The 26,990-nt window shown below is 36.7% G+C and overlaps 1 protein-coding gene across 1 annotated transcript in view; it reads left to right on the forward strand.

Moving 5' to 3' along the window:
- PRKD1 (protein kinase D1) overlaps window positions 1-26,990 on the forward strand; it is a 328,190-nt gene that overhangs the window by 226,376 nt on the left and 74,824 nt on the right. Inside the window, exons 3-4 of the mRNA XM_090270173.1 lie at window positions 19,274-19,405; window positions 20,239-20,399. Of these exons, the coding sequence (XP_090126299.1) occupies window positions 19,274-19,405; window positions 20,239-20,399 (293 nt within the window). The remainder of the gene's footprint in view (window positions 1-19,273; window positions 19,406-20,238; window positions 20,400-26,990) is intronic.

Raw genomic sequence — 26,990 nt, forward strand, 5'->3', positions numbered from 1 at the left:
CTCAAAATCATTATATATAGTGCTGTTTTATTTCCCCATCTAGAAAGTTATGGATGGTGATCACATCTTACTTAAAATATGCCCCTCAGTACCTTGAACAGTAATGAACTGAAGCTAGGTTCTAAGTCCTCATTAATTGATTGCCTTTAGGAGAACTGTGAAAATCAGCGAGGTCACTCATAAACAATGATTATCAGCCCTGATGACCCATGAGAGTTTTTTTTTTTTTTTTTAATCCATATTTATCTCCAACCCAGAACAATTAAAGCACAGTCTCTAGAGGTTGGATCCAAACTTTGTATTGTTTTAAACCTCCCCAGATGATTCTAATGCACAACGAAGGTCAAGAATTTCCACATTAGATATAGGCAGTTTGTGGGAGGCACAGGGAAGTTTAGGAAAGCCCAACTGCTTCGGCAGTTGGACAGGAAATAAGTAGTTGTTTTTGTTTATCCTCCGTGAGGCACAGAGAGGCTGGGAGGAGAGTGATGGTGAATGTCACAGCACTGTCCTCAGCTCCTTGCAGGAGCCTGAGAGTTAGCTCTAGGTTCCCTCAGCAGGAAATGTCAGTCGATGGCTACACTCCAAGGACTCTGCGCACTGACCCGAAGGCATCACTGTGGACTTTGGTTACCCTGTAATGCCACTTGCTGTGGATAAGAGAAGCATAAATATGTGAGATTCCTTCAGCATTCTGAATGAGGGCAGAAGAGCCTGGGCTGTCGCTTCCCTCTCTTTCATCTTTTTCTTCCTCAGCTTTTAGCAGACTGGACTCTGCCCCTTCATCCCCCCTCGCCAAAGGCTCTAACTGCCCTGATGTTAAAAAATACATAAGTGTTTTCTCAGGCTGCACAAATCTCCCTTCTCCAAAGGCTTTCTCCTTCCCTCCTCTGTGACACCAGGCACTCCCGGCTTCCCTCAGCCCTGCGCCTCCACTTCTAACAGTCCCTCCAGCTGGCTCATTCTTAGTCCTCAAGCCTCGGATCCAAACTTTCTGCCCTGCTTTCTACTTCTCGAAAGGCTATGTTATCTCAAATTCTTCAGCCACTTTTTGAAATTATTTCTTGAACCCCAATCCTTCATCTTGGCTTCATTGTGCATTTTCTTCCACTAATGTAGTTTTCACACTCAGATGTCTCATTCTGACAACTATGGGTCTAAAACATAAGCTTATCTTTAAACCTTCCCTCTCTCCTATGTATATGAATGGTACCAATATTTTGCTTCATCCATGCAGAGAAAAAAGCTAAACTGAAACAACTGCAAGAATAAACAAGCAAAACAAAATTGAATTATATATGTCTTCCAGTACGTCTGTAACAGTGAACTGCAGGGTTTTCCATTCTTCTGTATTCCCACTGCTTCTTTCTTAGTCTAAGCCCCCCCAGGGTTCTTACTGCTCTCTAAAGTGTCTCTGTTCTCCTTAGTCACCCTCTGTATGCTCCTGGACACTGCTCCGCTAATCTCACCCCAACACTGACACTGCTTAATCTGCCCAGCTGAGGAGAGGAAAGGGATCACAGGCAGCCCCAAAGGTAATGGTGATGTTTTTCCCTTCAGTTGGATGGAAAGCACAATGACTCTTCATTATTATTCTTTAAACTACACATTTGTTACATATGTTCTTTTGTATATGTGATGCTTTTTAACTAAAATGAATTAAAGTCATGTTTTTAAGAGAGTCTAAACTATGTCTTACTGCATTCCTGAGTTTCAGCTTGAAATATCAAAGGTGTACATCAGTGCACCTCAAAGAAACCATCCCGTGTTTCCCTCCGCCTGCCTGCAGTCACTTCCCTTCAGTCAGGATTCCTCCAGGATCCCTCACTTCCCACAGTCACTTTCTCTTCCATAGCTATTCCCACTGTGTTTCTATCTGAGAAATTCTGTTTCTTCTTCAGTCCAAGATTTATATTTTCCTTCATCTTTACAGCCAGTCTTTCTGTACATGCTCTCTTCTCCTTGCCTGGAGTTCTCTTGACCTTTACAACTCCAAATCTGTATTTGGTTAGTACTGGGTTATAGTCTGCTTGGCCTACTTATTTTTGGGTATTTTATTATCTTTCTTTAACTAAAATATAAAATCCTAGATAGTTTACCATGAATCTTTTGCTATTTTGTTTTAAGTATGTTGGAGGATGCTGTATTTGTTTGGTTTAATAATGCCATGTCGAAATAATCCAAAGAATGTTACTTTCAATGTGGAGAAGGCCAAAAACATGTAGAAGGACAGATATGATCTCTGAGTGTTGAGAACAATGGTCTTTGAAAATGACTTCAAAGCTCTACCAGATGTAATAATCCTAAAGGCAAAATCACCGTTTGGAATGTTTTTGCTGAGAATCGCTTGTGCTAATGTTATGTTTATAGCACACTTGAGAAAAATGGGATAAAATGGCCATTTGGTACAAGTTTAATCTATTCTCTACTTATCATCAAATCAATTTTCTTCCATTTTAAATTTCCAACTTAAGTTCATTTTCATCAGATTTTTTGATAAATGGCATGTAGCTTGGTAATCAATTTCATCTAGGAACATGACTTAAAAGGAGTCCAGGAAAAGGAATGCATTCTCTCCTCCCATGTGGCCTTCTGATTAACAAGCAGCTTTTAATAAAGTTTGAAGCTTTTAACTTATTTCAAACTGGAAATTTATGTACAGATTGTCCACAGCCTTTAATATTTATTTTAATGCTTATTATTTTTTCAAATAATACCATATGATTCAACATGAAGATTATTAGCACATTAAATATATGCTAATTGTGTTATGATTCAAATACTCACAGTTTATTAATTTAAATTTGCACATTTATGTTAAAATCTATTATTTTCATCAAGGACAATATCATTTAAATATTGAAATACAATTTAATAATAAAAATTATTCATATGATTTGGATTGTAAGAATTTATTAGAATGTCCTCTTTATTATATGGTTCACACGCATATGCACATGCACACTTTTTGATAGAAAGAAATTGAAATTTGTTGAAGATGCACCTACTCCCCAACTCTACTACCACCCCTTCGAAAAAAGAACATTGTGTAGGCAAGTTTAGGTGAAATTTCTGTCTATCCCTTAAGCAGAAACTATTTCAGAACACATGAAAGTTAAAAATCTTGTTCAATAAATTGTCCAAATCTAGCAAAATGTTAATACAGAAACCTGGAAAAGATAGTGGAAGAAAGAAAAGGAAATTGCAGGGGATTAAATGTTTATGTCCCCTAAAATTTGTGTTGAAAGCCTAGCCTCCTAAAGTGATTGTATCAGGAGGTGATTGTCTCATGAAGTTGGGACCTCTTGAATGGGATTTAGTGCCCTTACCTGCCATGTGAGACTACAGGGAAAGAGCGATCTATGAACCAGGAAGCAGACTCGCCCTAGACACTAAATCTGCCAGCACCTTGATCTAGGACTTCCCATCTTTCAGCACCGTTGTTTGTAAGCTAACCAGATTTTATTATTTGGTTTTAGCAGTCTAAATGGACTAAGACAAAAAGAATAGTGTAGACCATGCCCCAAAATGGAGTGGTTAATGTTTTTAAGCGTATACTGTTTACCAGGCACTGTGATGATCTTTTTCAGAGATATAGAGACATTAATTAATTTGCCAGGAATTACTGGCTTACTTAATGGTAAAATTGCACTATAAACCCAGGAATTTCTGAAATCAGAGCCCACATGCAGCTAATGAATTTCTTTTTATTTTCCCCTGGGTACAAAAGTTCTAAATAAAATGTCGTGAAAATGAGAATCCATAAGAATACAAAAGAGTAATACAAAATAACCAAGTAATATTTTTAGTAATAAGATGATACAACATTATTAATAAATCAATTCTTATAATCTGTCTTGAACTTTAATACTCTTTTAAAGTAATTAGGACTAGCTAGTTCACATAAATGGCATCATATTTAATGAAACTATATAAGCACAGTTAATCAAGGTTAATAATATCTTTACTGATATTCAATATTGTTCAGGAAGTTTTTAGCCATGTAATAACACCACAAAAATAAAAGAAGTGCAAGTAGTGGAAAGCAACAGGTAATGTGACTTACTTGTAGTTGATACGATGCCTTAGAAAATCTATATGTAGGTCTGGATTCAGAGAGATCGAAGTTATTCTCTAGAACCTCCATCTCTAAAGTGCCTATTAGTTGGTAGCTTAATATGTCCATGTTTAAAGCCTTAATCTCTTCATCTATAAAGTCAGGATAATAATAGCACTTGTTTTGTGAGTTTGGGGGACTAAATAATGCATTGCATACTGCACAAAACTTGTCTTCAAGTAGGTGTTCAATAAATGTTACCCTACTATTAACAAGTGCAATAATAAGAAAGCTTGAGAATAAGAAATGAACCTTGAATTTAGTAAATAAGTGTAGAAAAATACTATCTGCTTTAATACCAAGCACTAGGTTCATTTTCTCTGCTAAATTCTCTCCCTAGAGCATGGCTGTCCAATACAGCTTTCTGCAATCATGGCTGTACTTTCCAGTGTAGTAACCACTAGCCATTTATGGCCTTTGAGAACTTGCAACATAGCTAGCATTACTGAGGAAATGAATTTTTTTAATTTATTAAATTCAGATTCAATGACAGCATGTAGCTAGTGACTGCTGTATTGGAAATTAAAGCCCTGGAGCATCTCATTAACTCACATGGCTTTATTTGCGGGTGTTATGCTGATGATTCTCAAATGAACTCTGCAGCCCACACCCTACTCTGAACATCATGCAGCCCATGTATCTATTTGCCTGCTCTTCATCTACCCCTGCTAAAATATAAAGAACATTCCTGTGGAAGAGATTTGCCTCCCAACATCCATCCTTTCTTCCTTTAGTGATATGAGCCCCCATTTGGGGGACAAATATTTTCTGTAGGATTCCTTGCAGTTGGTGGCTTTTAACACATGTGTGGGTTAAGGAATGTGGGCTGTCCTTCTTCTCTATCCTGCTGCCTAGAATCAATGGCCTTTTGGAGCTGGAGGAGTAACCAAACTGAGGAGGTATCAGAGTAGGCAGTGAGAAGAAGCCTAAGTTCATGGAGTAGCCAAAGCAGCAAGAAGCTGCCTATTTCTTTATGTGAGAATGTAACACATTGTAATCGTGTTTATGAACTATTATTTTGAGTTTCTTTGAAATAAACATATGACTGTAATCCACCCTAAGACAAATGACAAGGCCTACATTATGAAAATATTCAGGATATTAAAAATTGAATGAACGAGGCCCTTGGTGGTAGCATAGTTGGTCAGAGCATCGTCCTGATATGCCAAGGTTGTGGCTTTGATTGCCAATTAGGGCACCTGCAAGGATCAACCAGTGAATGCATGAATGAGTGGAGCAACAAACTGATGAGTGAAGCAACAAATTGATGCCGCTGCCTTTCCTCTCCCTCTCAAATCATTAAAAATAAGTAAATGAAATTAAAAATGTTTTAAAAAGTTGAGTGAATGAAAAGTCATACAAAATAAGAACAATAGTGATCATCATCAAACTAATGTTTGATTAGTGTCTTTCCTAGCAAATAAAGTAAATGCTAAATAAATATTTGTATATCTCAGTAACAGCAAATACCTGTTGAATGAATGACTATTCTTTAATGAACAATAGAGATAAGGAAATAGTCCAGTATGTACTTACTGACTACCTGAAATGCCAGGCAATATGCTCTTTTCTGCAAAATAAACACAAAACAAAATAAAACAAAGACAAACAAATAGAACAAAAACAGAATTAAGATCCAGTACCTCAGTACAGTATTCCCTCTCTTATCGCAGGTATTACGTTCTAGACCCGCCCCCCGCCCCCCCCAACAGGTGAAAATCCGCGAAGTAGGAACCTTACATTTATTTTAGTATTTATATATATTTTAAGGCTTTATAATCCCTTTCCACACACTTATAAGCCATTCCCAGTCCCTTATTAACCTTCCCCACTCCCTTATTAACCTTTTCCACACTTCTATAAACACTACTTATGTTCTTAAACATATTCTACACTCTTAAACCTATGCAACTTTAACAACATACGTGTATACAGTACCACAAAATCCCGCGATATAGTGAAAAATCTGTGATAAATAATTAAATATAATATTTTTTTAAAATCCTGCGATACAGTGAGGCTGCGATAAGTCTACCGCGATATAGAGAGGGACTACTGTACAGTTTTTTCTGCTGATGATTTACAAACATTGATTAGAAGAATTAGCTGGGGTGAACTTTCAATTTAGAAACAGCATTCTCTGAAAGCTAAAGAAAAAATGAAGTCACACTATTACTTCCACTCCTGCAATATTTTCACATAAATTTAAAACAAATAAACTATAAAAATTAATATGAACCAAATAAGCTAGATTGGGCAAGCTTGCAATATCATTGTGTGCCAACAACTTTAAAATGAGAATAAAGAAACATAAGAAATATCTTAAATATTAGCAAACATTTATTATGACAAGATAATTATATGCCAGGCACTCATCTAAATGTTTATACATATTTAATACTTAAGCAGTAAGGCAACTACTATTATATATCGTCGTCGGCAGCCGTCCGTCTCGAGAGACGATGGTGTAGCTTCTTAAGAGTCTATCTGCACCGCCGAGAATGGCTGTGCAGTCCGACTCGGGAGTGACACGGTATCTGTCTCCTCCCGTGTTGAATGGACATCTTGCGATGACGCTGGAGTGTCCTCTCCAGTGGAGCTGAAGCTACAGAGCCTGGGCAGGGTGATATGGAGGGTCTGCTGTTGCCCATACAGCAGATCCCCCCTCTCTTCGCAGCTGAAGGGTCCAAGGGAAAGACGGAGTCGATACAGCTTGGGTTCAGGTGCGCCGCAGGAGTTGCCGGTGTTGACTACAACGTCAAACCGCCTTAGGGACTCCGGCTCCGGATTTTCTGTCGGGGTTTACTCCCTTAGCCTTTCCCCTGAAGAGGTATGCCGCAAGGCAGCGGAGGTTTTTTGGAGTCAGAGTTTTCCTTCTCTGATGTACCCAGACTGGAAGATCGAACCAGCGACACAGCTCGCAGGCCGACGCTCAATCCACTGAGCTAAACCAGCCAGGGCAAGCTATTATATATATCACTCATCTTACAGATGTAACTAAGACGAACAGAGTTAAGGTACATAGCCAGTCTTAGACACCTAGTAAGTAGTGAAGCTGGGTTTTAAACCCAGGGACTCTTCCTCCAGAACTCACATTCCAAACCCATTACACTCTATTGAAGAACAAAATCCTTGCTGAGCACAAAGTAATCACCATCACATGGAATAATAATCATAGGGAATATTCTTTCAGATTAGGAAAGAAGCTACTATCAGAGGTTCAACAGGTATATGTAAAATTTCAATGCTGAAATATCTCAAAGAGAACATTACTACTGTATGAGAATCACCTAAACAAATCATAATAGGAAACATTAAACTTATATAAATGTTTGTCTCTATCTCTTTTAAATATTTCTTATGTTATTTATCCTATATTATCCTGAAAATACTAGGTAATTTGTTCAGAATGTATATGATGATAAAATTAGCCTGTTGTTGCTTCTTTTAATGACACTGTAATTTGTCATTTTAAAAGGGAGTGATATAGAATAAACAGTAAAATTAGGCATTACTACAATAGTAATATATGAGAGTCGAATGTATATTAAATGAGTAAATGAACAAAGTTGAAATAATTATTTACTTACCATACACATGCAGATAGATAATTTTGATAATCAAAAAATGAATGTTGTTGCACAAAAGTAATTAAAAGCTGTCCAAATATAGTTAATTTTAGATTAAAAATCTCAATCTCTAATTACATGTGGTGTTTTCTACAAATTGTTTGATAATGATGACTTGTCTCTTGATATTCCAAAATATTCCCTTAAGTAGGACCAAGGTTTGTGATTTTAGTTATCAAAATGGAATGTGATGTAAGATTCTAAAACAAATACAGATAGCCCTACATATGAGTGAATTATGTCCCAAAATAGATTAATTGGAATGTTCAATATTTAGGACACAGAATGACTTTTTGATTGTACATAGTAACAATGTTTCCAAACTAGTTTCCAAAAGCCCTTGGGCGCATGGTGAGCCATGTGTCACGTGCTTCTATGCCATCCATGGAGCTTCTTTGGTCAACTGTCTCTTCAAACCTTTCGCCATTTTTTCTATTGGTTCTTTTCTTAATATTGTTGAGGAATTTTAATATATTTTAGATACACATCCTTTATCAAAAATGTATTTTGCAAATACTTTTTCCCAGATTGTAGTCTTTCTCTTTATTTTTAATAGGTCTTTAAAAGACCAGGGGTTTTTAATTTCTATAAAGTCTATCAACTTTTAAAATGTGTTATATTTTTAGTGTTGCATCTGGAAAATTTCTGCATGAATCAAGGTGATAACCATTTTCTTTGAGGTTTCATCTAGAAGTTCTATAGGTTAATGTTATCAGAGAAACCCTGGTTCTTCTCATCGATGCAGCAAAGAATTACAGATCAGAGAACCAATTAGCATGCACGCAAACTTTATTAATGAATGGAAGAGCAAAAGCAAGGGTGGCCAAAGGCCGGGGTGGCAAGCTCACCCTAGGGTGACCAGAGGCCCTGCAGCCAGAAGGCCAAGAGAGCGAGTCCTTTGTTCTGAGCATATATATGTTGGCAGGATGGGGATGAAGAAGTTACAGTTAGATTGATGGATAAAGGTGGAATCAGCTTTTCTCAGGGGGCGGGGCATGATTACCCAAACTTAGGTATGTTGTGCAGGGTGTTTGTTAGCCCAAATCCTTACCTTGCTGCAGACTCCATTTGTTCATCTTGTTGTAAAACACGTAAGTCAAGGAAGGCAGTAAATTAAAGTTGGGGCAGTTTCCCAACGTTATTTATGAGCTCTCTGTAAGTATTAGGGTCTCCCTTGTAAAACAAACAGTGACCAGAGGTAGACAATTAACCAAAGCTGGTTTATGGGTCTCTTCCCTTTGGACACTGTGGATCCTCTCCAGCCTTTCTGGCCTTGGGATAAAAGCAGTTTCAAAGGATTTCCTTCCCAGAGAGTAGAAAGGATACATAGAATTTCAAGGACTTTCCTCCTACCATGCTAACATAGTGTTTCTTGTGATGTTGGAACACCTGGCAATATTATCAGACTAGGCCCAGCACTGCTGGGTTAGGGGGTGAGACATGTCTCCCTTTGCTCTTAGCCTTCTGTATCAAGTTCTTTGTTAGATTGCAATGGTGAGGGCCCTGCCTTTGTTTCCCCTCTGGTACTCATTAGACTGTAACATTAAGGTTTATATTTAAGTCCATGATCTATTTTGAGTTACCTTTTGCAAACGATGCAAAAACCTAAGAGTAACATAAATCTACATATGCATATTTGAAAAAATGTCTACCAGTTTTGTGTACTACTACAGTGTAGTGTCAAATATGGTTTTTAAATGTTTTCTCAATGAAAGGATTATGAAACTGCTCTTTGAGTTAATAATTATATCCATTTTTTCAAAGATGAAGGAAATGAAGTACAGAGAGATCCTGAAGCCACTTTATCTCACTCTAAAATTGATCTGTTGTCTGATGTTATAAAAAGAAGTTCTTTTCAAGAATAAAGTTCCCATGTTATAAATGAGCTGTGCAGGTCACAAATAAGCATCTTTCCACTCTGCCTCCCAGTTGGAGCTGGGGCTCTGGACCCTAGGTCTCTACCTCCCTCATCCTAGTATCACGCTTGGCTTTAAGGCCCTGATGAATGGGCAAACTGATGGTCCTTTGAAAGGATTCTAGTGGCGAATTGATAAGCAAACTGTGGCTTATCAGCCAAATGGAATATCAGCAGTAAAAAGGAACAAACTGCAGATGCACATACTGCATGGATAAAGTTCAAATGTATTGTGCTAAAAGAAGCTAGAGTCAAAAGCTACATTTATATGGCATACTAAAAAAGGGACAGAAAGTAAATCAGTGGTTGCCAGAGGACAAGGATGAAGAAGGAAATGTCTACAAAGAGGCACGAGAATCCAAGGCGGGGTTGATAAAATTGTTTCTTACCTCAGTTACAGCACTGCTCACACAGTTGTTGAAACTACACAGAAAGGATAGGTTTTAGTTTATGTAAGTTATACCTCAATAAATTTGATGAAAAAGATAAACTCAGATTTTCAATTAATAAAGCTCTTTTAGTCTAATGAACCAGAGTGGCCCAATGAAACAGGCAGCTTGAATCTTCAAAAGAAAACAAGGAGTCAGTCCCTCAGCAGCCAGTTCCCTTCCCTCCGCACCCGGAGCAGCAGCCAGAACAATTCCTGCACCCAGCAGGTGCCCGATTAACAGGCACTGAAGTGAATTCTGCTGTCATTGAACTGTTGCTTCTTCTGGAGTGGGAATACCCAGGCAATTTCACAGTTTTTCAAAAGTAAGCATCTGTTTTTACGAAAAGTACAGTGAGACTTAGAGAAACTTGAAGCAAAGGACATAGGGCCTTGACCTGGTGTCTCTGTGTGCAAATGTATTTGACAACAGTGATATCATTTGTCGCCAGCAACCCTGCTGCCTGTTAGAACATTTCAGCATAAAACTGTACCTCTGTACCTTGCCTTTGTCCACCGGTCTTTTGTAAGTGGGCTAAAGGGCAATTTGTGTGCTGGTGTTCCTCGTGTAAATGAGGTCATTATCCTTTTAAAGCTATAAAGCCTCCTGTATGTGATGGATCTTTCTAAGAAACAGAATTGACCTTTTTTCCCTCTTTTCAGGGTGCCTGCAGAGCCTGCACTCATTAGCTAGACTTTGACTCCATGACATTTTTACTTAATTTTCTTTTCCCTCTATGTTGGACACATGGGGCAACCATTTATGTTCTTTCTTGACCTGGGATGCTCTTTAATCTCTTTCCAGCTGTGGCATTTGTCATTCAGTCACATCAGGATATGGTGACCCTTCTTTCTTGTGGCAATTCCTGACTGTTAATTGATTCATTTTAGAGAAGGAACTAGACACAGTCCTATGGACTTAGTTCCATGTAATTAGTGTTAAGCGGAACAGTGGATAGAAAAGCAATTTCCTCTGGAGTGGAAACATTCTTTATGAGGTAGCAGCAAGAACAAATATTATTTTTAAATGCTTTAGTTTTTGTAAGTGCTGCAGATTGATAATAGATTTAAAAGCAGCAATTTCTTATATTAATACTGATAATGCTGACAATAACAATAATAATCATAACTAATAACCATAACTGGAATTGAAACTCAGGTTTTTTTTAATTGCATACTGTTCATCATTATGCTGAGAAATTTTTGTGATAACTATCACCAGTATTCCAAGGATTGTTCTAATTATTTTGGGTTCTTCTCTCAGCCCAGCTAGGTGAGCGTCACTGAACCAATTTAATAGAGAGGGACTCTGAGGTTCAGAGAGGTGAAGTAGCTTTCCCAAGGTCACCCATGTACTATGACCAGAATTAGAACCCAGGTGTGCTCTGACACTCCCCGTGCTTTTCATAACTACCTACACGCAGCCTTTAGAGAAATAAGGTACTAGCAAGGACATCTCTGAAAAGCATTGCTTGACAGCTCTTAAAATGTGACTGTGGAGCCTAAGAAAGAAGATACCTACTAAGAAGGGCTGTCAGTGACTTAACTGGGCTCAAATTTTAAAAAGAGAGCCTAGGAGCCATTTCTTAACGGGACCTGCCACACAACTTGCGCTTCAGGAAGAAGCCTGCGCTAAGCGACCTGCCTCCTGCACTGAACTGCCTGCCTGCACTGTGTTCCTGCCACCTGAGCAGGAACTCCTAGAAGGAGTTCCTGAAATTGCATTCCAACCAGTAGGACTGAGGCTTTCCTGTCCAATTAGAGCTGTGCAACTATATCCTTATCAGCATCTTCACAGACCAATAAGAGTGGCTCCATTCTGACCAGTCAGGACAGGGTTATTTGGATCAATCAAACGCAAGGATTTTGGAGTCCTTTTTTGCTTGAGGACAGGCCAATCACAAACCAGGAGCAGGAACTTCCATCTATAGTAAGCCAGCTCTCCCCTGCCTGGGGAGTGTACTTTCCCTCTCCACTGAAGACAGGAGACATCATTTCCCTGGCTGGAACTGAAACACCAAAGTTGTAACCCCAGAGATGGCTAGCCAGAGCAGAACAGACCAAACCAGTACAGTAGCAGAACAGAGCAACGCAGGGCTGTCTGGCCAGAGAGGGGCCTCACCCCAGCATCGCTGGCCCCTCAGGCTGCCTAACTGCCTAGCTGTTGTCACAGCTGTGCTGTATATCACAGTTGCTGTTTGTACTGAATCAAGTTTCCTTTGCTTCACTTTTGAATTTGAAATAGTATATTTACAGACTATTAGGACTTAATAAAATATAGAATCTTAGAAAAGCAATATGCATTTAAAAGGTTTAATTAAAGAGGGGCATTAATTGATCGCTTAATATGTGCATCTGTACTCAGAAAGAGTATTATCTTTATTCTCTAGCAATCTGTAATGTCAGGTGTGAACAGATAAAGGAGTAAGGGGCGGCAGTATAGAGTGATGCGTTTTATAATACAAGTGTGCCCAGGAGCCCATAAGAACAAAGGACAATTCACAGCAGGCTTCCCAGAACAGGTGATACTGAGCTGAGTTGCTAGATGGGTAAGAGTTAGCTAACTGAGAAGTGGCTCCCTGCAAAAGAGAAGGAAAGTTTTGTGTCAAAGACAGGGACTGTACATTAGTAATGGCGAGAGCTAAAGAAAAAAAAGTATGTTGAGGGAAATGTTCTTGGCTGACTTCTCAGTATGGAGATGGATGAAATAAAATAACTCCATTTTCTAGCTCTCTCCTTTATTTACATGGCGTGCCATTTCGTATCTCTTTCATCCTTGTGGTATCTTACTGGCAGGTGGCATTGCTGCATCTACAGCCGTTGTTCTACAGCAGTCATAGAGCTCAGCTGGCTGGGAGAGAAACAAAGGGTTACTCAAATATTAACTGTAACTCTCTGGCTTCCTGAACAGATCCTCAAGGTGTTGGTGAGCAGGTTATTAGCCCTGCCACCAAAACTGCTGTCCCTCCAGTTAGAAAAAGAAGAACAAGAAGGATCTGTTTCTTTCTGAACAGTAATGAATACATGTGAACTTTCTTAATTTTTATAATAGAGATCTGCCCTTTAATATTAGTAATTATCTTCTAAATGCTGGAAGTATTAAACATAATTAGCTTTCTGTGACCTCCCATATGTAATTATTATAAATAATCCTGTTATAACAATGCAAAATAAAAGACATGAGACTCTTTGACAGGTCACCCAGTAGTGCCTGCTACGTGACCATGCTAATGAATCTTTCCCATTTGATTTCTTCCATCACTTTGAAGATTTATGAACTCTTCTTACTTTCTAAATTCATTTTTTCCTCCAGGAATTTAATAAGCATTCACTTCTGTTTCCTTCTGGTTTTTCTATGGCTTGGTTTTATATTTTAACTTTCTACTCTCAGGTATAATATATGTATACATTTTATAAGCTTATAAATTGTATTTTCCCCAAGTAGCTAATTACTACTAGTTGTTAATCATTTGTTAAATAATGTTTCCCTGGTAAATTAATTTTGATATCTCTTCTATTGTTAAAAATCATGGAAAGTAGATTTCTATGTTATCAGTTCTATTCTATTGATCTCTCTTGTGGGTTACACAACTAACACCTATTTTAAAATATAGTTTTATAGAATATTTTGACAACAACGAAGGCTGAATTTCTTCATTACTCTTTAAAATTTTTGCTTTTTTAGCAGAATCTTTTCTATTTTTTCTACAGAAGGCCTTTAGAATAACTTTATTAAACCCAATAAGATTATAAGATTATTAGAATGTTGCAGTAGATATTTTTTAAATTAAAATTCTTGAGTCCTCATTTATAATTCATTTGGGCTTATTGAAAATCATTCATCTGAAGTCCTTAGGTAATCTTTATTCAATCACCCTAGATTTCACTTCCTTCTTGAGCATATTTGTTCTTCCACTCTATCTTTTCTTTCTTTCTTTCTTTTTTTTTTTTTTTTTAATTTTAAGACAGTTCACTTCTAGAAAGGCAGAAACAAAACTACAATTGAATGGTTCAGTTTTTTCTACTTTGTCTATTAGCATTAAACTGTATTTTCCATGGTTCAGACCTATCTCTATTTCTTTCTTTCTACATATAACACAGGTAAAAGGCTTTTTGTTCTGTTTCAGCTTTTTTGTTTGTTTGTAATTTCTTTATTTTTATTGTAGACACTAATCCAGATGCCCGTGACTTCCTCCCCCTTTACAAGACTCTATTAATTCCCCAACCTCCTTCCCTCTGGCCATCACTACACTGTTGTCTGTGTCTATGAGTCAGACATTTTTGTTCTTTGGTTAATCCCTTCACCTCCTTTTATCCATTCACCACCCCTCCCTTCTGACAGCTGTCAGTCTGTTCCATGTGTTCATGCCTCTGTTTCTATTTTGTTCCTCTGTTCATTAGATTTTACATATAAGTAAGATCATATGGTATTTGCCTTTTTTTCACTGGTTTATTTCACAAGCTTCATTTTTTTCCCTTCTTTAGCCTTCTTGGGATGGTTCTCACTGGCCGAGCCACTGTTTGCCTTCACTCTGCCCCTGTGCTACTAGTAATGTAGTTGATATATTTTTTCTCCATAGGAGCTTATCAGATCGTTTCCTGGGCAGTTCCATCAGTTTCTGTAGATACCAACTCCTTTTCTTCCTAATTAGGGTAACTTGTTACTGTGCTATCAGTCTGGCTTGTGAGATCTTTCTATTCCTCTTGGAGTCTTTGGCCATGCACTTATAAAATATTTTCCCAGAACTTTCTGAACTGCTTAATCAACATATCTAAATATATTTTATTTTATTTTTCTCTTAGCTGCTATAATCTCTGGGATGATATATTCACAGGCTCCCAAGTTCCCATCATTGCACCTCACTAACGTTTTTCTGGTCAGATGTGAACTAAAAATAGAAATTCCCTTTTTCTTTTCCTTCAGCCATCTAAAAGAATTTGTTGAATGTTCTTGTTGCTAGAGAGCTGAAGGTATTAGGACTGCTTGGTCTACATGAGCTGATTTTAAAAAGACGTGAAAATGTCTTAATTTTAAATACTTGCTTTTAGAACTGTGACAACCAAATAGAAGTTACAGATGAGTATTTGGGACTCATAAAAAAACTTTCTAATAATTTGATGTATTTACAAATGCAATAAAATGATGTGTGAGGAGTGATTATTCTACCAAACACTCAGGGAACAGAGGATGGTTTATGTATTTCTATTACGTGCATGTATGGATGAGTGATAGGATGTCAGCGTGGAGATGGGGAGATGGTTAGGATGTTTCTTATCCAGTCACCTTAAAACAGATGAATATGTGTGTTTATGTTGGGGGCATGGTATCCAGAAGCTATTTTCAATATTCCAAAGGCTAAGGAAAAACAAATTTGTCCTAATAATTCTTCACAGCTTTTAAAAACTTCCCAGTGTCTTATTCTTGGCCAGACTTACAGACTGAATGTGGTAACACTGGTTATCATGTGAATACAAGCTCCAACTGGCCTGTAGTTATGCAATATCATTGTTTTTTTAAAAATTTAAAAACTACTTATTGTTACTAACTCCAATTTGTTTGAATGGGGGGGAATTTAAAAATATGGAATCTATGCAGAAAGCATATTAAAGGATTTTTAATCATGAACTGAATTAATATCATTCTATACATTATTTCATGCACTCTTTTCTCCCCAGTATTTTTGGCATCTCTGAGATAAAGGTGCATCTTACAATGGTGGTGTATTATATTTAGTAGCAGTGTTTTCTTTAAGTCTTTTCAATTATTTTATAAAATAAAGATGCAGTTTATCATCCGTAGTGTTTTAATGGTCCGAGAAATATGATAATTTGATTCAGAGTGACTGAGAAAGTCTGTACGGTACAGGTGTCTGGACTGTCTGACTCAAGATCCTATAGTTCCTTAATTTCTCTGAGACTCAGTTTTCTCATCTGTAAAATGGGGATCGTAATATATACTTTAAAGATTGCTTGTGAAAAATTGAATGAGGTGATACTTGCAATGTGTTAAACATTTTATTATATCTGTCCCAACTTGTTGATGCAGAAAGAGTTAATGCTTCTCCCAAATTGCCAAAATTACCAGTAAAAAAAAATTACTGAAAATGTTGGAAGATCTGACATTATTTTATTTTATTATGTAAATAATTTTGACCTTCAGAAATTATTTATTTTGCTTTGGAAGCCTCATTTTGTCTGTACTGCTCACCAAACACTTTATTCCATTTTGTGCAGCAATTTATAATGAATCTTAAAAGAACTACTGATTATCTTAGAGTTTTTGGCTCAATTACCTATTTCAAATACTCAATGACTAAGGAAAGCATGTCATTTTCTCCTCTCCTGCACACTGGAGTATAATAGACTGTGAATAGAGCAAATCAAAGAAACACAAATACCAGGATATGGGGCCCATTGTGTTCAGTTTGTAGTTCTGTCATATGGTTTTAATTTGTCAACTGATTGCTTGTAACAGGCTGACAAATAGCACATTGTTCCTCTCTTGGAATCTCTAGACACTTTAATATTCTTATTCTTATGTGTCCATTTTTATTCCAAAATTTAAGAGAAATAGAATTACAGCATTCACTTCGTTTTCCTGTGCTAAGTGATTATCTCTGAAGTGCAATCTTGTGATTAGGTGAGATGGCTAATGCTGTTCCCCCAGGGTGCAGAACAGGTAAATTCATAATGAATGGATGTTGTGCTTTGATTTCAAATGAATATAAAACCTCACCACACATGGTAGTTTTGTTTTTTAAATCTATTTAATTATTTTAAAATTAACAGAAGAATATTAAAATTGAACTTTAGAAAATGGCATTTAAACATAAGTCAAGGGTGCTTACTGCTTGTGAATGTTAATCCCTTTCAGAAAGTGAATAAACAAACTTACCTGACATAAATTGGGGTGGGTTACTGAAAATCTTCAGTTTAATTATTTTTATTCCTCCTGATTAATTTGGGAAGCTATTTGAATGCAACTTGGTGTTAGTATTGTCAAATTCTAATGTGCCTTATTTTGAAAACTACAGTAATTATTCAAATAATTGCTGTCATAGTATTGTCATAGTTGTTTGGTCCTTCAGGGGTGACATAGGGGGTGGGTGGGGATGGAGAAGCCAGGAGTTAATGGTTGGCACCAAGTATTTTCTTAAACTATTTTCTTTGGTGTTTTAAAAACAAATTTTGTCCATGAGTATGACAGACCAGCTTTAAAGAGTGTTTTGCATTCCCCAATTTAGACACATTTTGATAATACCATAAAGGGTACCCAAACAGTACCCTTTTACTGATTTACTTAGAATAAACTATTGACCTTACATTGTGAATCTTGAAGTGAGAAACATAATATGCAATTTCTCAAATGCAATACAGTTGAATTTTTTTTATTAGTAATCTTAACACTAATTAGGACTCCATGTAGACAATGCTAGTTCATGGTTGTTTGGCCGCAGTTCTTCCCACACTTAAATCTCCTAGTGTAGTGTTCATTATGCAGTTAGAGATTAATAAATCTTTGTTTTTCCTGTTATTATTTTCAGTATCTTTCCAATTGAGTAAAAATTATAACTTTAATAAGTTGATAGATGATTTTTCAATAAAACACATTAATTTGGAGTAAAGTCATTTTATTCAAGGTTTAAGGAAAAACCAACCCATTAACATTTTTAATCTTCTATTATGGTCCAGTTTTATGTCCTGTGAGCCCTGAATACTACTCTTTCTGGCAGAAGTGATTCGCTTTCTTGCATGTTTTGTTATCACTTGTGCTGATGGATGAGATACCCTCAAAGTTGTTCTCATTACTGTGGATACCTGGGTAGCAGAGATGAATTGTCTTCCCAACTGTCAGCTTTTTTGAACCTTAGAAGTTACTTTATAATTAACGTGGGGGGGTTTGCTTGTTCTGTCTGTCTTTTCTGCTAGTCTGGTTGGCTCTGTGAAGATAGCTTAGTAATCTTTACGTGTTTATCCCTCAACAATGTGCCATTGGCAACACTGAAGGTGCTTAACAAATGTGTGTTGAAAAAGTAAGACAACAGAACAAACAAGAGGAAGAGAGAGGAAGACAGAATAGAAGGATATATTTAAGTCCTAAATTTTCCCCAAAATTCTCTTTGAATAAAATCTAATGAAATCAAATGTGCATGGGTTTGTCCTAACATCAGTGGAAGTTTAAACCTGAAGGGTCTGGAGAAGTCACCATCAGTTAGACCTTCTCTTTTAATGTTTGAGAAACAGGCAGGCTCAACATCAGGCTATGTATGCAAATAGGTTTGAAAGATACACCCCTACCCGTTGAGAATTTTGGGAAAAGGGGTGGTTTTTCACTTTCAATTCTTTATACCTTTCTGTTTCTTGATTTGAACAACAACAAATCCACAAGCCACTCTTACAACATTATAAAAAATATGAAGAAAAGGATAACTAAAAATAAAGAATTTCATACTCTGCATAAATGTCATATAGAGTAAATAAAAATAAGCAAGAACAAAGAATGTCCTACAGCATGAATATCATTTGCTAAAGCATATGTCTCAAAGAATGGACTGGAGTTCACCTGTTTTGTATTAACCATCTTTGGCATATTGGTGAAGAGGCTGCTTGCTTATTTTTAGTTCAGGATTTAAATGCTTAGCTATATGCCTAAGAGCTCAAATATCTATCTCCCCAAGAAGATGCAGCTCAAGATTTCTCATCCGTGTTTCAATTAGACCCCACCCTTCTAAAGTACCCATTCATAGTCATATTCAAGTATGCTCTCCTCTGATGTGTCTAAATTCATCAAAAGTTTTCTTTTCGCTAGTAATTCTGAATTCTTTCCTGGTTCACAAAAGGAAAAGAAAGAGCAAAATATTTTAAAGTAACATCAGGTGTTTGTAAATCAAGTTGAGTTATCCTTTCATTCATGCTTTCTTCACGCATTTTGACTATTTTCAAAGTGGCCTGAGACTTTGGCAGGTAAAAAGTGGAGAGGGTTGCTGTAGCTCCACTTGTAAAACTGTGGTTGGAAAGAATGGAGTCTAATGGCTAAAAGCCAGGCAGTGTTTCAACTCATTATTCCTAACTTTATCCGGAGAGTTATTATACATCCATACTTGCAAATTAATTATTTCCATACTAATTATCTACAAGATCAGGGTATCCATTCAACTCAGTTTCCAACATTACTCTTTTTACAGCTTCTGCCACCTTTGAGGACTTCCAGATCCGTCCCCATGCTCTCTTTGTTCATTCGTACAGAGCGCCAGCTTTCTGTGATCACTGCGGAGAAATGCTGTGGGGGCTCGTCCGCCAAGGCCTTAAATGTGAAGGTAAGAAATTTCCTTCCCAAGCTAAGCTGAACGCAGGCTGGCATTGTCTGCTTACTTTGTGCCCCTTACAACAATGTTTTCTCCCATTCACATATCTTCCAGGGATCTGGGGAGTGTGTGGATTCTGTTCTGTTCATTTCTTTACATTTTTATCTTTAACATATTTGCTCTCACCTGAGAAACCCAATTCTCACATCCTTTCCCTATATCGTATGAATAGGTTTCTTTCACGCTGGTTATTTTGACAATGGACTAAAAATAAAATTGGTGTTTTAATCCAAATCTTGGAATTCAATAAATGCTGAGATGAGCAGAGATTCAGGAAGTTAATCAGGCCATCCATGGTCTCTCAGTGACTGAGTGGCAGATTACAACTTGTGCCATACTTATGTACCAACAACATAGTTTTGTCATCCTCTGTGGAAAGAAATCCTTCAACTGTGGGGCTAGAATTCAAATCAGGGTAGTTCAGAAGTTATGCTTTGTGATTAATTTTCCCCATGTGTCCATTCACATTAGAATTTGTGGCAGCTAAAAATGGCTCAGATCATCTCTTTGGAGTTTATTTCCTAGATCCTTCAAAGCCAAATCCATTAGATTGTAGGACGTTTTTAAAAATGATAATCACAGTAGTTGCTGAGCTCATCCAATAAAATCAGAATTCAAAACCCAGAGTATTTACAGATTGGGAAAATAAGTCAGAAAATGCTCAAAAAAATTTTGAATACCAAATAGCCCCAAAAGAAATGGAAGCAGTACTGTTTTTAAAAATTCAAAATTTTCAATTGAACATTTATGGTTGAATAAAAGTCATTTTTATTTTCTTTTTCCAGGATGTGGCCTGAATTACCATAAGAGATGTGCATTTAAAATCCCCAACAACTGCAGTGGCGTGAGGCGGAGAAGGCTCTCCAACGTTTCCCTCACTGGGCTCAGCACCGTCCGCACAGCGTCTGCCGAGCTCACGACCAGTGTGCCCGATGAGCCCCTTCTGGTAGGGCCTTCTGTTCATCCGTTCCCCCTTTTATTTGAGACATCTGTGGGACAAGGTGATATCAGTGTCAATCCAAGTCAGTGTCCTGAGAGGGAGGACATAGCCAGCGTGTAGATGACTGTGTTTCTTCAGGGCCTGTGCTGTAGAGTTGTCAATGCTTTAGCAGGTTTGCTCTTATCTGTGAGTTTAGTCCACTTACAAAATATGTTAGCTTTTACTGTGGTCGTATGGCCAGATCAGCACAAACTGAGGTGTGAATGTTGAAAAACACAGTTTGTCAGAACTTGGAAAATAAAGATAAAAGACGTTTTCCTGTGAAGCTTATTAAAGTACTTTGTGGCATAGCTGAATATTTATTCCCGGAGAAAATCTGAAATTTTCTGTTAATGGAAATGTGAAAGTCTTTAATTGCTTGCCATTACTGGCATACATTCCGGTGTATTGTCAGAATGACACTATTGACAAATGCTGTGAGAAAAATAGCACTTAACACTTCAGATTGTTCCATTAGCTCTAAAATATACATTTTATCCATATGGCTTAAATATTATTCTTTAGAAAAATTATATTTGGATTTTCAAACATTCAGAACACAGTAAAAATTGTAATTATGTGAATTATTTAAAACAAGAACTTTTTTTGAAATTAGCTAATCGTGTGAGGCTATAAATTTCCTAAATTTACTCCTTCCCACAATGGATTTTACAAAGACTTTATAATCTAGCTGTTGTAAAAAATTAATCAAAGAAAACAATTAAAAATTAGTAGAACTTTTAGGTTAAATAAATCATTCTTGGAATGGAGAGTGGCAATACATATTTAAGACATCTCTAAAAAGTTGTATTAATTAGTTCACTGTTTGAAAGATATTTTATTGTGATCTTTATATCGTTTTAATTTGTTACAGTGTAAGCCAGACATATAATACAATTGAATGCTCATTTTTATAATTAAGAAAATTTCATATTCTGTTTTCTTAAGACTTTCTTTTGGGAGTTTCTTGTGTTTTCAGACCTCATCAAATGAACCTGTTGGGAGAACACAGGTACTAAATTCCACCAATAACTGGAAGAATGTATTATATTTCGGTAGCTGTTCAGAATGTATGCATGTGATTATATATTATCCAGTAAAGTTGTATTAATTGGAATTAGTGATGTTCTTACAGAATAACGCTTAAATCAGAAGCTATTTACTTTTTCAGATTACTCACATGTCACTTCCCAACTCTGAAGTTCCTTGATTTAGTTTGAATTTTTGTAAGCAGTGATTTTACAAAAGTTATTTTTGCTTTTAGGGATTGTCACTGAGAGTCATCCTGTTTACAGGATAGACATTTGAAGACAAGTTTAAGAAAAAAAATTACAAATTAATTGTGTATTATTTTTAGTTTTACTAGAAAAAGTGTTTAAAAATCATTTACTATCGTATAAGAAATCTAAAGCTCTAAAGTCATTCATCATTAGAATATATTAGAATCTAGATGATTAATGCTGAAGATTTTTCTTTTAAATCTATTTCAACTTTTTATAATACATACACTTATGTATGTATATAATTTATGCACACATACATACATAGTTCAAAACATCACATATATAATTTAAATTTTATAAGTAAATTACATGTTTATCTATATATGCATATATGTATAAATATGTAATGTATATATAAATATAGTTTAGGTTACATAACTATAGTCTTTAACACAAGTTTTTGTGTTTTTAAGCCAAATTATTTAATTGCTTTATTTAACTAAGTTAAATAATTATTTAATTTGTGAGTTCCTAATTACAAGTTATATTTTACAACAAATGTTGAATTCATCAGTGCTTTATTATTGAATGAAAAATTTTGTAGTAAATGCTTAAAATGTACTTCTAAAAATTATATATTTTAACCATGTCTATCAACAATGCTTGTAAAATTGTGATCAGATTTGATATTTATGAAGTGAAAAAATATTGGGGACCATAGTTTAAGGTAACCTTAAATAATAAATGCCTTTGGAAATAACGTGACATTGACACACAGGTTCAAATTTGTTTTACATGCACTAAAGCCCTTTGTGCCTGCATGGGGTGCCTTTGTATTTCATTTTATCCAATTCCTGAGAAAAGAAGAAACTTTGGCCCACCCAAGGAGGACATGTATTTCCCGGATCCTTGAGCCAGGCCATGGCTACATTTTGCCAGGCAAAACCACCCTGCTTTACCCAGGCTTGCTTGAAGTACAGTGAATATGTTCCTTTTCATCTGTAAGCAAGATGTGAAAGGTCACTTAACTCTAATTTAAAATCTGTAGTGCATGCCTAGTCAAGGGTAATATAATGGCAATAATAGTGAAAACTTTTAGTTCTATATTTCATAAAGGATATTTTTATTACTGAAAAAGATAATAACATTGTTTATAAATGCCACCAGATTCTCCATATTGCAAGTCTGTCATGATTAGTGTATAGATTTTTCTCAAATGTAAGGAAATGATTTTTCTCTTCTGTACTTGATTCCCTGTTTGACTGCAAAATCATCATTTCACATACACATTAAGATATCGGTAACTTAATTAATTTGTCCATTTAGGGCACATAAACTGAATTTCATATTTCAATAATGTTGCTCAGATAGGAAAAGAGGATAGCAACCTAGATTATATGACAAGCTCTGTCTTTCATCAACCTTGGCAGAAAAGAGTATCTATTATACCAATCGTAAAGCAGTTCATCTTTTAAGAAACTTCAAAATATAGTTAGTTTATTGCAAACAGCTATGTGGGGTTGCTTATCATTATGTAAATCATCACCACTATTAGAAACAAGAAAAATAGCGTATCCTTAAGTTGGACTCACTATTATATAATTATATATAAATATACATAGCAAGATCTTTTCAATTTTATAGACTTTTAGACAGTTGCAGGAGAGAAGTTGGGATTCAATGACCCTATCGAGAGATCCAAGAAGGCAGGAAACTAAGTGGAAGCTACACTAACATTCTCCTGGTACCAGTCTGGAATTACAACTAAATTGTCAAGAAATCACTCTGAATAGCTAACTGAACACTAGCTGGAGAGAAGCCTTATAACTATGGACAGTCAGAAGAAACCACTTCACTACAACTTGACTGCTAGGGAGTGCAGAGGAGGCATGAGAGGGCCAGCAGGGCTCCCATGGGTGGCAGCTGAAGTTCCAGAGGGACATTTCAGCAGTCTGGGGGTTCCCCCTGAGAAGTGTGGAGTATAAACCCCAAGCTGGGCTCCCCAGCCTACAGCACCAGAGCCAGAAAAGAACCCAGATAACATCCAGCTGTGAAAAGCAGCAGGGTTTCTGTCTGCCAGGGAGAGATGGCTGGAAACCCAGAGAGCCTCTTAAAGGGCCAATGCACAAAAATTCATTAGCAACCACTTACCCTGGGTTCCAGCAGAGGCAAGGCAGAGTGGATCATAGATGCTTGAGGAGAGTCTGGGGAGAGAACTGAAGGAATAGCCACTAGGATCCCTGTGCTGATACATTCCCCATACCACAGTAGCCAACTTCCTCAGGTAGAGCACTCCCCTCTGAATGACATCACTGTGAGGGGAAGCAATAACCATGCCCACAGGATTTACTCTGACCCACACTGTGGAGCTTAAGCCAGACTACTGATTACAGCTTAAGGCTATAGCACTGGTTAGTAAAACAACTAAGGAGGATCTCTGGGAGCACTAGGAGACTACAGCTGACCCTTCCCTGGGCCCAGTGCTGATACAAGCCAGCCTTAGTGCACAGCCTGGTTCTTTCTGCACACAAACAGGTGGAACAGAGAGAGCCACACATTGTGGATCACTGGTAGCTCCAAACAGGTTGACCAGGGCAAGTCACAAGCAGCATCTGACAAAGGCCTACACCAGAGTCTCTACAGATCTACCTAATACATAGAAACCAATACAAAGAAGCAGCCAAAATGAGAAGACGAAGAAACAGGCCCCAAGTGAAAGAACAAGTGAATTATCCAGAAAGAGAGCTAGATGAAATTGAGGCAAGCAATCTATCAGAAAGAGAATTTAGAGTAATGATTATAAGGATACTCAACAGCATGGAAAATGACATAGAAGCCATAATTAAGGACCAGTCAGAAATAAAGAATGCAATATCTGAAATAAATAGTATACTGGAAGGAATAAACAGTAGGTTAGATGAAGCAGAGGTTCAAATCAGTGATTTGGAAGACAAGGTAGGAAAAAAAAAAAAAAAACACCCAGGCAGGGCAGCAAAAAGAAAAAAGATTTTTAAAAATGAAGAGAGCCCTGGCTGGTGTGGCTCAATGGTTGCCACACCAGCCAGGTTGCCAGTTCGATACCCAGTCAGGGCACATGCCTGGCTTGTGGGCCAGGTCTCCAGTTGGGATAGTGAGAGGCAACCGATTGATGTTTCTCTCCTGCTTTCTCCCTTCCTTCCTCTGTCTCTCTCTAAGAAATAAATAAAAATCTTTAAAAAAATTAATGAGGAGGACTTAAGAAATATTTTGACAACATGAAGCCTAACAATATCTGCATCATAGGAATATCAGAAGGAAAAAAAAGTCTGCAAAAGATTGAGACCCTATTTGAAGAAATAATGAATGAAAACTTCCCTAATCTGGTGAAAGAAGACACACAAGTCCAGGAAGCTCAGAGAGTCCCAAACAAGTTGGATCCAAAGAGGCCTACACCAAGACACATCATAATTTAAATGATGAGGCTTAAAGACAGGGAGAGAATCCAAAAGCCACAAGAGAAAAGTAGGTAGTTACATTCAAGGGAGCACCAAATCGACTGTCATCTGATTTCTTGACAGAAGCATTTCAAGGCCAGAAGAGAGTGAGGTGAAATATTTAAGGTAATGAAAATCAAGGACCTACAACCAAGGCACCTTTAACCAGTGAGGCTATCATTTAAAATCAAAGGAGAAATAAGAAGCTTCCCAGACAAGAACAAGCTAAAGGAGAAGTAAAACTGTCATTATCTGCAGATGGCATGATATGGTACATAGAGAACCCCAAAAATTCTACCAAGAAACTAGTAGAACTGATAAATGAAATCAGCAATTAGCAGGATACAAAATTAACATCCAGAAATCAGTTGCATTTTTATATGCCAATAATGAATTAACAGAAAGGAAAATTAGGAGAACAGTTCCATTCACAATTACTTCAAAAAGAATAAACATAACCAAGGATGTAAAACACATGTACCTGGAAAATTGTAAAGAAACAAAGTAAAGAAGATACAAATACATGGAAGCGCATACTATGTTCATGGATTGGAAGAATTAACATCATTAAAATGTCCATACTACCCAACACAATCTATAGATTTTACAGAATGCCTATCAAGATTCCAATGACGTATTTCACAGAATTAGAACAAATGTTTCAAAAATTTATATGGAGCCATTAAAGGTCTCGCACAGCAACAGCAATCCCAAGAGAGAACGAACTTGGAAGAATCATACTACCTAATATTAAACTATACGTAAAGGCCATAGTAATCAAAAGAGCATGGTACTTGAATAAAAACAGACACATGGATCAATGGACCAGAGATCCCAGAAATAAACCCACACCTTTATAATCAGTTAATTATTCAACAAAGGAAGCAAGCACATACAATGGCTAAAGATAATTTTTTCAATAAATGGTTTTGGGAAAATTGGACAGATACATGCAGAAAAATGAAACTAGATCACCTTTTTATACCACACACAAGAATAAACTCAAAATATATCAAAGACTTAAATGTTAGATCCAAAAACATAAAAATTATAGAAGGAAACATAGGCAGCAAAATCTTGGACATTCATCATAGCACTATTTTATCTGATATATCTCCCTAGGCAATGGAAACAAAAGAAAAAAACAAACAAGTGGGATTACATCAAACTAAAAACTCTCTGCACAGTAATGGAAATCATCAACAAAATAAAAAGACAACTCACAGAATTGGAGAACATATACGCCAATACATCTTACAAGGCATTAATGTCCAAAATTTATAAAGTACTTACAAAACTCAAAACAAACAAACAAAAAAGTTCAATGAAAAAAATGGGCAAATGACCTGAATAGACACTTCTCCAAAGAGGGCATAGAGATGGCCACTAGAAATATGAAAAGGTACTCAATGTCACTAACCATCAGAGAAATCTAAATTAAATACACAATGAGGTATCACCTCACACTGGTCAGTATGGCCATCATTAATAAATCAACAAACAACAAGTGCTGGTGAGAATGTGGAGAAACAGGAACCCTTTTGCACTATTGGTGGGAATGCATAGTGGTGCAGCCGCTGTGAAAAGCAGTATGGAAATACCTCAATAAATTAAAAATGGATCTGCCTTTCAACCCAAGTGATATATATGAATGAACCCAAAACACTAATATGAAAAAACACAAGCACATCTTTGTTCATTGCAGTGTTATTTACAATTGCCAAGATGTGGAAACAGCCCAAGTGTCCATCCATAGATGAGTGGATAAAACAACTGTGGGACATTTACACAATGGAATAATACTCAGCTGTAAATAAGAAGAAAAATTTACCCTTTGTGACAGTATGGATGGATCTGGAGAA

Source organism: Furipterus horrens, unplaced genomic scaffold (genome assembly GCF_987537825.1).
Source record: "Furipterus horrens unplaced genomic scaffold, mFurHor1.1.pri manual_scaffold_3, whole genome shotgun sequence".
In the NCBI taxonomy this organism is placed as follows: Eukaryota; Metazoa; Chordata; class Mammalia; order Chiroptera; family Furipteridae; genus Furipterus; species Furipterus horrens.